A 13040-nucleotide genomic window follows, 5' to 3' on the forward strand; every position below is an offset into this window, starting at 1 on the left:
GCAGGGTCGGGACCCCCAGGGTCACAGTCATTCCAAATAGGAGGACACTCATTCACCTCCAAGGCCTCTTGTCTTGTTTAACATAAAAATAGGATGGAACTAACATGGCTGAGAAAGAGGCTGCTCTCCTGAGGTAACACTGAGCTGCGAATCTGGTTTACCGAGAGGACAGAATGAAGAAGCAGTTTCAAAAACTCGACAGGACGAGATAGGATACAGAAAACAGCTGCTCCTAATTTCCCCCAAAGACCAAAAATCTGGGGCTAGGTGGAACTTCCGCCAAAGCACTGCCTTGTGCTACCAGGGAGAGTGCGGCTGACGGAAGAGAGCGCTAGACGAGTTCAGAGCGGGTCAAGTGCAGGGTGTCTCAGGGTGGCAGGAAGCCCCCCTGCAAGGACCTTTTAGCTCTCAGATAATATCCACTCAGCCAAAAAAAGCCGAAAAGTCATTTGAGCTTAAGGTTGGTCAGAAATCTCATTAATTTGCAAATTACTAACTTGTTATTGGGATCATTTTTGGACTGAGACTGTTTCAAGCTTACTTGATAGCAAACACCCTCCCCACCCCTTTTTGGACAATACAAAGTAATAATCTGAAATGAGAGGGCAAGGCTAATGGCGGCTTGAAAGCAACTACTTTCCAAAGCTCAAGTTTAGAAAGACCCATTTGCTAATAGAGGGGCTCATCAAAAATTGTTCCTTGTTCAATTCATTAAAATAAACTCCTTAACATTTATCTTAGGGGCATTATTTGTTCAAAACAGTCTGAAATACTATAAATACAAGCTTGGAAATAATATAATTAGATTTCTTTTTTGAAAGCTCCTTAGTTCAACCAACTTTTCTTTCCACTAGTTTCTATCACTAACTTGATCTCGGGTTCTTAGTAAGGTGCACAGTGGGCTACAGCAGGTGGACCCTGGAGGAAGGGTTGGCCTCAGGGCCCTGCTGACAGGAGAAGGGCTGCATCAGTTCACATCATGGTGCTTGCTGAGCTCTGGGTGACCAACTGACAGGGAGGGAAAGCATGGAGGGAGCTCTTCTGGGTGTGGAGGTGAGCTGTTCCCTGGACTCCAGGCTAGGAACACAGATCACCCTGAAGGAGGGCTCCAGGGCAAGGCCACAGCCGACTCTGGGCTGCAGGGCTCACCCACACCCCAAGGAGGAGGTGTGGCCTTTTCTCAGCATGGCATGAGCTTCAGTGGTGGGAGGCAGGCCTGGGGCTGCTGAGCTACCTTGGTCAGACTGGCTAAGCTTTGAGCCTCGGGTTCCCCATCCATAGGAAATAAGTATTGTCATAAGGAAAAAGTGAGAACAGATACTGGGCCTGGCTCAGACCAGGGTGGAGCCATACTGGTCTTCAGCCTTGCTCTTCTCCACAACTTTAAAGGGCGTCACTAACACATCTCAGGATGTGTCGGGAATGGGCACATCTCAGAGATGCTGGCCCAGCTCTAGAATCTGCTTGGGGGCCAGGAGGGCAAGGTAAGAAAGGGAGGCATGAAAGGGACATGGAGGGAAATGAAGAGAAAGTCAGGTACTAGCAACTCCATTACCTTGTCTCTATTGCTCTGTCTCTCTGTTTCTCTCTCTTTCTCTGTATGTGTGTTACCAATTTAAAAAACACATATGAATATATAATATATGTTTTAATTGGTAACACTTATTCCCAGTACACAATCATAAAAGTACAGAGAAGAAGACAGTGAAGAGTGAGCTGCTCCCTGCATCCTGGGCCTCAGCCCCCAGGCCCCACATTCCCTCCGTGGAGTCACCCACTATAGTCCATTTCTTGCATGTCTTTCCCAGGACAATCAGCTCTGGGGTTTCTTACTCCCCTCCCTGTCTGGGGACCAAATTCCTGAGGGTAATCACCTCCCTGCTCCAGGCTCTTGAGCAGTTTCTCTTCCATCTGCACTTATTTCTAAAAGGGGTTTCAAGTGGGTGCTCTGAGGCAGTGTTTGCTCAGCAACAGAGAAGCACCAAGTGGCCTGACATCTCCTGAAAGCTGCCCAAGAGTTTAAACAAGTCTCACAGCAAATCCATCCTTTGCTCTCCTCCCAGCCTCTCAGAAGAGATCAGGCCTGAAGCCCAGGAAGCTGGGGCTCACAATGGGCTAAGTCTCACTGGGCCACCCAATTAGAAAACTACTCATCCTTCAGGGAGCAGGGAGAATGAGGACAGCCCAATGGGAGCTGCAAAGAATGGTCCAGAGTGCTGGTTTCTCAGTTTCTCATTTTCAAAGACAGGAAATGCCAAGATGGCGCTTCTCCCTCTGGCTTACAGAGTTGTTCAGATGCAGGCTCCTGGGCCAGGTGGTGGGCACGTGGGTGGGGGAGGACCATCCATGCACAGGGCTGGAGGCAGTGCTCAGAGGCTGACGCATCTACGGCTCACAACACATCCAGCCTGAATGGCTCTGGGGCTGAGGCCAGGAGAGACCCAAAGCCTGGAGGTGGGTCTTTGAGTGGGTCAGTGAAGGATGCTCCAGGCCCAGGGTGGTGACTGCCCACACCCTGTCTCTCTGTTTCACCTAAGGCACCATCTGTCATGAGGAGGAAGAAAAAATGTGGGCCTCCTACCACAAGCCCTGACACCCTACTGAGAATCAGTCACCTCAGAGCCAGCCCTCTTCCCAGCCCCCTCCATGGTGGGCTCAGTGTTGTCCCCTCCCCAGACACAACGGCCAAGGCAGGCCCCCAGAGGACCCTTTCTCCACTCTTGCTCCCTGGCGAAATCTACCTTCTTCCCCAAGGCTCCTCCTTGCTCACACTTTCCTCACCTGTCCATCAGCCCTCTCCCTGCACTCCTCTCTAGCACCAATTCCAGTGCGAGACGCTGCAGACTGGGGAGCTCCGGGGGCAGAGGCACGGAGGGCCTGACAACATGTTCTAAGCACACGATAACAGCCACTGGAAAGACCAAACGTCTTAAACGGAGGTATTTTTTGGTGTCCCCGCCTTTAAGGTTTCCCAGGCCCCTTCTATGTTTTTAAATCATTGTTTTAGAAGAGGGCGGCTGCTTCCCGTCCCCTCTTCCTCCAGGTTCCCTACCATCTTTCAGGCCCTAAAGCACTTCCTTCAAAACCTTGGTAGAGCCAGACAAGCTCATGGGCTCACAGGCATTCAGGTTCTTTTGCACTTATGTGTTCCCTCTCCAGAGAGGTCCAAGGGCCCTTCCTTGGTACTCAGCCCCAGAGGAGCTGGCTGAGGCCCTCCTGCCCACCCTGGGTGATGGGTCTCCATGGAAACTGCCATGTCCATAAGGGCCTTGTGCCTCTCTCTATAGCAGCACTCACCAAACTGTGTTATGGTGGACAAGTGCATCTGCCCTGCCTGGGCAGGAGGCCCCTGGGTTGGGGCCATGTCTAAGCCACCTCCACAACCCAGAGGCAAGCCCAGAGCCCCGCTTAGCAAGGGTCAGCTGAGTGAAGGCTCTGATGGGACAGAGGGGGAAAGAGCAAGCTGGGGAAACGGGCTCTACCACATCAGACTGGGATGCCCCAGGAAGGAAGAGAAAAGAAAATAGCAAGAAGGTACCAAGGGGACCATGCTCCACATATAGGTTTTCATCTCATCTCACTGGCTGTGGTTAAATTTTTAAGCAAAAAAGGCACCTACCACATCTTAGCGCCAGTTAGACACGATTTGGGTACCACAGTGCAACGTAATGGGAAGAACACTGCTCTCAGATCCCCACTTTGGGCTCTGGGCAAAGAAACATAGCTTCTCTAAACCACCCTCTGCAGGATTAGCCCCTGATCTCTCTGGGTTAGAGATAATGTATATAAAATGCTTTAAAAACAATATTAGTGCTATATAAATTTTATCAGTAACCCTAACCAAGAGAAAGATAAAATAAGAATCTGGCAGGCGACTAAGCAGTCCATGACTGTCTCAGCCTCAGTGTGTGTGTGTATGGGGGGGTGGGGAGGGGTGTGGGGCTTTGCCAAGGTCAGAGGTCTCCACCTCCTTGTGCAAGAAGAACCTAACGCACAAGCCTAACACCCTGCCCGTCCACATCAGTATAAACGGCTCCCCCAACGGGACTTCCACATGCTGCTCTGGTCTTCATGAAGAGGAGGTTCAACTCCAGGGTGACAGCAGCCTGGGGTTCCAGAGTACCTCTCCCTGGAAGGAAGACCCACCCACATACCACCAGGCTGGAAGGAACACCTACAGGTCCAAGGTCTGGGAGTATCTATCTGTGGTAACCACCAGGGCTCAGGGAATGGAGACAGTTTTAAATTCCATGGACTCTATGGGGAGGAGAGGAGCCAAACAGCTGGGCGCAAACACATGGGTGTGCACGTGCATCTTTGTCTGAGCAGGCAAGACCAACACTAACTTCCTCTAACCAGGCAGCAGGCCTCTCGTCTCAACCAGTCACAAACCCAGCTCTGTTTGGTGTGCTGGGGATTTTGCTTGTCCAAAACTATGGGTCCCCAGATGGCTTGGGGCACCACGAGCCATCACAAAGGAGCAGTTGTCAGCACACATTTCCTGAGGCAGGAACAGGCAATGCACAGGCATTTTCACTCGAGTTCATCTGAATCAGCAGCTCTTGTTTTGCTCAAGCTGATTTGTTTACTAGCACTCAAGAATACCTCCCTCGGATTATCCTGGGGAGAGAGGCAAGGAGGAGGCGGTGAGGAAAATGCCAGGCAGCGGAGGCAGCCGAGGACGCAGGGAGGCAAGAGAAAAGAACCACTGTGGTCACTGGAAAGTTCTTTGCTACAAAGTTCACACCTCCCTGTTTCTGGTTCAGCCTGTATAAACCCAGCATGCTCCCAGCGCTCATACGTTCCCCTACTAACAAATAGCTTCCACTCGTCGAGCTAGGTGACTCAGTCATTCATATTTCATCCTCACAACAAGCTAGGGAAGAACAGCCCTTTTTATGGAGGAGAAAGCTGAGGCTCACAAGGTCCCAGAGTGTGGTGGGGACAGTGCTGGACCTCCAATGCTGACTTCTTCAAATTCAAGGCTGGAGCTTGCTCCTCCACACTGGGCTGCCCCGAGGAATCACAAAAGCAAGCTGCGCCTTTTCTTCAGGGTGATGCTTAGAAAACAGCTGGTCTCCTGAGCGTCAGGGTGGTGGGAAAAGACTAGACTGATGCCTCCATCTCAGACACAGGAAGCAAGCCTTGAATTAGCTTCTAAGACAGATCTCAGAAGCAAGCTGACCGAGAGACAGAAAACCCCATAGGAGACAGCAATTACCACAGGCCCCTGCCCAAACTCCTCAACCCTCACCCTCAAGAGGTAGCAACTAGTTGGGGAGGTCTTCAGATCTCTCTCTCTCTCAGACAGACAGAAAAAGATACATACAATCACCTCAATTACATGGGTCATCCCCAAACTGGAGTTCTAGTGCAAAGAGCCCCAGACTTGGAGTCAGAACCACTGGGACCCAATCCTATCTCTGGTACTCACCAGCTGTGTGATCTTGGAGCAGTCACTTAACCCCTTGGAGCCTTAATCCCTCATCTAGGGAGTCATTCCTATAGCAATACCTATCTCTGGGGGCGACCATGAGGATGAAAATAAGATGACTAATGATGAGACAGGGTGGGCTGAGGGGCCTGGGACATACTTAGGAGCTGACTGTGGAATCTGAATGCTGGAGACTGACTGCTCTCCTCCGAGAGGTGAGCGGGCAGAGAGGTCCACCCAGAAATGGCACCTTTCAGTCGCTTGGATCTCTCACAAAACCCAAATGTTTCCGACAAGGATGACCTCCTGGCATTAGGAGCCTGTTCATTCCTCCACAACCTCTCTCCACCCCACACACACCAGTCTTAAAAAGGGACCAAGCGACATGTTGGTATTTCTGTAATTGAGCATTTAAAGTTTCCTTGTAATGATAAAGCGCAATTTTTACCCAGATGTCTTCTTGTTGAGAAGACTCAAAACAACAAAGAAATCTGACAACCAAATGGGAAAAATCATCACAGATAAGATGGGGAAATGTCTTTTTTGGCTGAATTTTACAATGGTCACAACCTCTAGAAGTTTTGTTTTAAAGAAAAGCCTTCATTCAAGGACAATCCCTTCATTTCTCTGTAAAATTTAAGTGAATAGGGCCCACCTCTTAAATGGGTCAAGTACTAGACATTCACAGAATGATTTTCTAAAGCTTTGTCTCAAGCACCCTTAACAAAGTAATAAAGCTGTAAGGTAGGAAGAGCAGGAAGCCTCCCAATGTTACAGACATGGAAACAAAGGGGAGACAGTCAACATCCTACGTCAGGTGTGGCAGAGCCAAGTTTTGGGATCAGTGTCCTGAGCCCAAACCAAATGCCCTTTCCAATCTAGTGAGCTCATGGGAATCAGGAGGGAGACACAGTGGTCACTTGGTGCCTAGAGCAGGGGACGTTCAGAAGTCCTGTTGCTGATGGCACCCATGGGGGAAGTGGGTGAGGAGGTGAGGGTGAGGAGGTGAGCCTGGGGTCGCGTGTGTACCTGCAGTGGTGGGCTTGGTTGGGCACCCGCAGGTGAGTGGGTAAGTGTGTGGGGGCGAGGAGGTGAGCCCTGTGGGCATGTGTACCTGCAGTGGTGGGGGAGTGTAGGGGTAAGGAAGCAGGCTCGGGGTGTGTGTACCTGCAGTGGTGGGTGAGTGTGTGGGGGCGAGGAGGCGAGGCTTGGGGGCGTGTGTACCTGCAGTTGTGGGTGAGTGTAGGGGTAAGGACGCAGGCTCGAGGCGTGTGTACCTGCAGTGGTGGGTGAGTGTAGGGGTGAGGAGGCGAGGCTTAGGGGCGTGTGTACCTGCAGTGGTGGGTGAGTGCGGGGGTAAGGAGGCAGGCCCGGGTGCGTGTGTACCTGCAGCGGTGGGTGAGTGTGTGGGCGTGAGGAGGCGAGCCCTGGGGGCGTGTGTACCTGCAGTGATGGGCACGGTCGGGCTTGATGCTGCAGCACTTGGGACACTTGTACACCACCTGTCCCGGCTTCAGCTGTAAACTCTCGATGAACTCTTTAGTGGCATTTCCTTTGGGCACTGCCCCCTGGAATAAAGAGGAAAGGCATCAGGGTTGGGCTGGGGGTTCCATCCATTTTGACACTCCACGCTGCAGACAGTCATTTGAAATCAGCAATTACACACACAGGGATAGGACATTTGCATCCCAACAACATGTGGACTCTGTTCAGAATTATGCCAACATCGAGGAATATTTACTGACAAAGAATTTTCCTGAGGAAAAGTGATTGATTTTCTCCACTGAACGGTTATATTGTTCCTGATGATTTTCTCTTTTCATTTTACTGAAATTGTTTTCACTGAATCCATTCTTTCCTGTGTAAATATTACAGTTGAGGATTTGACTCACCAGCTACTTTTTAAATTTCCCAGGCCCAATAGCTTTGGCCTTTGCGAATTTTCATTGGTAAGCTTCACATCTAACAGTCCAGTTTTCCCAGATCAAAATTTGCAGCACTGAATTTTGTTTAAATTGGAATCAAGTTTTATTTTATTTTATTTTTTTACCAGTACTATGGTTATGAAAGATTGGTAATCTATATTTAGTTCTTATGAATCCACAAGCAACTGTAAGCCACTGTCCTCAGATACTCAACTTGCTCTCTGACCAGAACTTCCCCTTGATTTGCTATCCCATCCTTTTAGGATGCGTGTGAATACTTTGCATTCTTATTCTAGCTGTCCACACTTGTGGTAGAGCCAACAGCAGAGCCAAAATGCCACCAGAGTCTACTTGGGCTGTGCACCCATCCAAACAGAAGGAAAACAGGCAGTGCCCAGGCCCAGGCTGGGTCTCAATAACTTATCCTCACCAGTCTGTGCTCCCGCACTCATTGCTATGGATTTGGGAATCAAACAAGGTCTCTCCCTTAGGTGGCTCCTGGTCTTTTGGACCCCTAGTAGAGGGGTTACATGCTGTAGAAGACAGTTGTGATGAGGGAACATAGGGGAGCAGCAGCCAATTAACCAGGGAAATCAGAGAAGTTTCAAGATGTGAGGTTTAAGAGTTGTCCTGAGAAATGCAGAGGTTTTCTAGGCAGACCTGAAGAAGAAAAGAGATTCTGGCCAGAGGAGGGGCACAGCAAAGGCAAAGAGGTGAGAATGAGCCTGGCATAGGGAGATGGTGAGAAAATCAGTGTGGTTGAGCCCAGGGTACGCAGTGTCAGCAGACAGGCTGGACTGATGGGCTGGGCCAGCCTGGGTAGAGTATTGAATGCCAGGTCTAAAGGCTGGCATGGGATTTTTCTTTATAGGCAGCCCAGAGCCACTAGGTAACATCAGTGCTTTAGGATGAGAATTCAGTTGCCTGTGCTGTGTGGATCAGATAAGAAGAGGGAGAGATTAAAATCCTAGAGACTAGTTAGGAGGTTACTGTTGATGTTCCAGTAAGGAAAAACCGAACTATGAGGATGGGGGAGAAGTGGAGAAGAAATTCAGAGATCTAAACAAAAAGTGTAGGGAACCAAGTTAATACTGTGGTCGTGTATTCTTGGTTATGCATTGCGGTCTACTGTGAAAATACAGCTGCCTAGACTCTAATGCAACACTACTTTATAAAAACTGTCAGGGGCAGGGCCCAGACACCTGCATTTTTAAAAAGCAGGGCTGAGAACTACTGTGCTAGACCAGGAGCTCCTTGATTAGAGTCTACCTCGTTCAGCACCAGAGCCCCTGGCCTGGAAAAGATTGATCCGTTTCCAGCAAAAAGTGAAAGAAGTAGTACAAGAGAGCAGAACAAAAAAGAAGGGAGCCAAGGATGTAACGCTGGGGGACTCCACCAGCTTTGCCCAGCTCCCAAACAAGAACCGGGCCTAGGAACAAATTTAACCAAGGAGGTGAAAGACCTATACACTGAAAACTATAAGACATTATTGAAAGAAAACAAAGACGACACAAAGAAATGGAAAGATATTCCATGCTCTTGGATTGGAAGAATAAACATAGTTAAAATGTCCATATTATGTAAAGCAGTTTACAGATTCAATGCAATTCCTATCAGAATCCCAATGCCATTCTTCAAGGAAACAGAACAAAGAATCCTAAAATTTATATGGAACAACAAAAGGCCCGGAATAGCCAAAACAATTCTAAGAAAAAAGAATCAAGTTGGAGGTATCATGCTCCTTGAATTCAAATTATACTACAAAGCTATAGTAATCAAAACAGCATGGCACTGGCAGAAAAACATACACACAGATCAATGACACAGGATCGAGAGCCCAGAAATAAAACGACACATCTATGAACAGCTAATCTTTGACAAAGGAGCCAAGAATATACAACAGAGAAAGGAAAGTCTCTTTAATAAATGGTGCTGGGAAAACTGGATAGCAATATGCAAAAGAATGAAAGTAGACCATTATCTTACACCATACACAAAAAGTAACTCAAAATGGATTAAAGACTTGAATTAAGACTCGAAATCATAAAACTGTTAGTAGAAAATATAGGCAGCACACTCTTTGACATCGGTCTTAGCTGTATCTTTTCAAATACCATGTCTACTCAGGCAAGGGAAACAAACAAACAAAATAAACAAATGGGACTACACCAGACTAAAAAGCTTCTGCACAGCAAAGGAAACCATCAACAAAATGAAAAGACAACCCACTGACTGGGAGAAAATATTTGCAAATCATATACCCGACAAGGGGTTAATTTTAAAGATTTTATTTATTTATTTTTCCCCCAAAGCCCCAGTAGATAGTTGTCTGTCATAACTGCACATCCTTCTAGTTGCTGTATGTGGGACGCGGCCTCAGCATGGCCGGAGAAGTGGTGCGTCGGGTGCGCGCCCGGGATCCGAACCCGGGCCACCAGCAGCGGAACGCGCACACTTAACCGCTAAGCCATGGGGCCGGCCCTAATTTTAAAATATATAAAGAACTCATACAACTCAACAACAAAAAAATGAACAACTTGATCAAAAAATGGACAGAGCATATGAACAGACATTTTTCCAAAGAAGATATACCGACGGCCAACAGGCACATGAAAAGATGTTCAACATCACTAATCATTAGGAAAATGCAAATCAAACCTACAATGAGATATCACTTCACACCCATCAGGATAGCTATAATTGGGGCTGGCCCGGTGGCGCAAGCGGTTAAGTGCACGCGCTCTGCTGCGGCAGCCCGGGGTTCGCCCGTTCAGATCCCGGACGTGCACCGACGCACTGCTTGGCAAGCCATGTTGTGGCAGCGTCCCATATAAAGGGGAGGAAGATGGGCACGGATGTTAGCCCAGGGCCAGTCTTCCTCGGCAAAAAAAAGAGGAAGACTGGCAGATGTTAGCACAGGGCTGATCTCACAAAAAATAATAAATAAAATAAAATTATTAAAAAAAAAAGAATAGCTATAACTAACAAGACAAGAAATAAGTGTTGGAGAGGATGTGGAGAAAAGTGAACTTGCATACATTGCTGGTGGGAATGCAAACTGGCACAGCCACTATGGAAAATAGTATGGAGATTTCCAAAAAAATTAAATAGAAATACCACATGATCTAGCTATCCCACTATTGGGTATTTATCCAAAGAACATGAAATCAACAATTCAAAGAGATTTATGCATCCTTATGTTCACTGCAGCATTATTCACATAGCCAAGATGTAGATGCAACCCAAGTGCCCATCAATGGATGAATGGATAAAGATGTGGTGTGTATATATATATATATATATACGCACACACACACACACACACACACCCAATGGAATACTACTCAGCCATAAAAAAGACAAAATTGTGCCATTTGTGATAACATGGATGGACCTTGAGGGTATTATACTAAGCAAAATAAGTCAGACAGAGAAAGACAAATACCGTATGATTTCACTCATATGTGGAAGATAAACACATAAATAAGGAGAACAGATTAGTGGTTACCAGAGGAGAAGGGTGTGGGCAGAGAGCAAAAGGGATAAAGGGGCACATATGTATGGTGATGGATAAAAACTAGACTACTGGTGGTGAACACCATGCAGTCTACACAGAAACTGAAATATAATAATGTACATCTGAAATTTACACAATGTTATAAGCCAACATGACCTCAATTAAAAAAAAAAAAAAAGAGCTGGGCCTGACACTGGGTCAATTCACAGCTATGGGATGGGACTCAGGGTCCACCTCTCCCCACAAGACCCCTGTGTCAGGTCCAGGTGACACCAGGCTCCACTCCTCAGTGGGCATCCACAAGATACTACAATCAGGGAAGGTAATGCAACATCAGAACAACAGAACCCGGGACTGTGCCCAAGTTCTGAAGGGGCCCAGAGCGAGTGACAGTGTGGTTTATTAGGGTGGGTAGGTAGAGATTTCAGAGCTGACAGAGCATCCCTGGTCTCCCTACAGTGGGGCTGAGGGACTATAACAGGCCAAGTGAGCGGTTCACAGGGCAGAAAGGATGAGGACTGGGTGTCAGAACCTTTCCTACAAAAGAATAATTTTGGAATGGGAAGAACCACTTAAGAAACAGAAAACGCTTTCCACTTAAGAAACAGAAAACGCTTTAAATGCTGAGAATGCAAGGGCACTGTGGTTTGGTCTTTTGCTAAGAAAGTGACTCACAGAGGATAAAGATTCCAGCTATGGAAGCCGCAAAGGCAGATCAACTAACAACTCTCTCCTAAAAGTCTATATCGTACCGAGCACTGTGGGGAGTACAAAGAAGTGATGGGATCCTGGTGGGGCAGGCAGGCACACAGATGCATAGACACAGTGAGGAGGCTGGGGACCTGGTGAAAGGCATGGCCACTGGGGCATCAGGAGCTAGGGGGAGGCAGGAGGGCTGAGGGTGGGGACCCCAGGAAGGCCAGGAGGCACTTGGGCCTGAAGGGCGATGAGGAGCCTGGTGGTGCAGGCAGGAGGTGGGCACCTGGGGGGAACAGTCCCAGCCAGAGATGGGCCTGCAGCCGGCCTGTCTAGGAAATAATGGGTGGGGAACAGCGGCATGTGTAAGGGTGTCTTCCCAGCAGTGGAGGAAAAATCCAGTACTACGATTCAATTATGGAAAGATTTTCAACTTGTCTCCAAGAGGCCCTGGGATGCCCTTCTGGGGTCTTCAGGCTGGCATGCACTTATAGGCACCCCCCATCTCCTGACCTTTCCTCCTGCCCCTACCCCATCTCTCATGTGGTTCTTTGCTGGGCCCCCAACTTCTCTCCCACAGAGCTCTCTGTTATCACCAGCTCTTTAGCCCTCCTTCTCCTGCCTCAGTAAGAACCTACTCACTCCTGAGACGGGCAGCACTTGGCTAACTTATCAATAGGAGCAATGATGCACTTCCCCACTGGTCTGTCTGAGGGCGACACGCTGATGGTTCGTGAGGGGCAGGAGACAAGGAGGGAATGAGAAAATCCAAAGGGTCACTCATCCACATGAATGCTCATCTCACTGGCGGAGGCTCAGGATTTCAAGTATGGTGGAGACGAGGTCCCAAGAAGAAACTTCTAAAAATGTGGATCCTGGTACGTGGGTGCTATGGGCACCAAGATGCTGAAAATCACATGGGACTCAGGACAGTGATCTGTGGTGGTGGGAGGCTGGGCGGAGTGGAATGAAGTGGCAGGTGGAGGGTGTATACATAAAGAGGCTAAAACTCTTTGTAATGCTTTATTTTTGAAGCTGGGGGTGAACACATGAGTGGTCATCATATTATCCTTTATATCCTTTTCAATCGTTTGAAGTGTTTCATTACTAAGTTTCCTAAAAGTTCAAAAAAGAAGTAGAAAAAATATTCTGGTTTACAAAATGCAGTCTGACGCCAGAAAAGCCTATGATAGAAATTTTAAAAGCAAACAAACTTTAGTAGGCATACAGTGCCATTTAGGATATAGTTCTTGACATTAAATATGCCATAAAAGTACACAGCTCATGACATCTATGATAGACTGTTAAAGGGAAAAGTAGATTTCCAAACAGTATGTAGAATAGAAGCCCATTTTGGTAAAGATTTTATACACACACACACACAAAGATACAAGCAAAAGTATTAACGGTTATCTCATGTAGTAAGATCACAGGCAATTTTTATTTTCTTCACTACATTTCTTAAATG

The 13040-nt window shown here is 47.8% G+C and overlaps 1 protein-coding gene across 4 annotated transcripts in view; it reads right to left on the reverse strand.

Annotated features, from left to right (window-relative positions):
* ZDHHC3 (zDHHC palmitoyltransferase 3) overlaps window positions 1-13040 on the reverse strand; it is a 58623-nt gene that overhangs the window by 20013 nt on the left and 25570 nt on the right. For all 4 annotated transcript variants that reach the window (XM_014791242.2, XM_014791234.2, XM_004419593.3 and 1 more), the window contains exon 3: window positions 6878-7002. In XM_014791242.2, coding sequence (XP_014646728.1) covers window positions 6878-7002 — 125 coding nt within the window. The remainder of the gene's footprint in view (window positions 1-6877; window positions 7003-13040) is intronic.

This window comes from Ceratotherium simum, chromosome 5 (assembly GCF_057802395.1).
Source record: "Ceratotherium simum simum isolate JZ-2026a chromosome 5, ASM5780239v1, whole genome shotgun sequence".
In the NCBI taxonomy this organism is placed as follows: domain Eukaryota; kingdom Metazoa; phylum Chordata; class Mammalia; order Perissodactyla; family Rhinocerotidae; genus Ceratotherium; species Ceratotherium simum.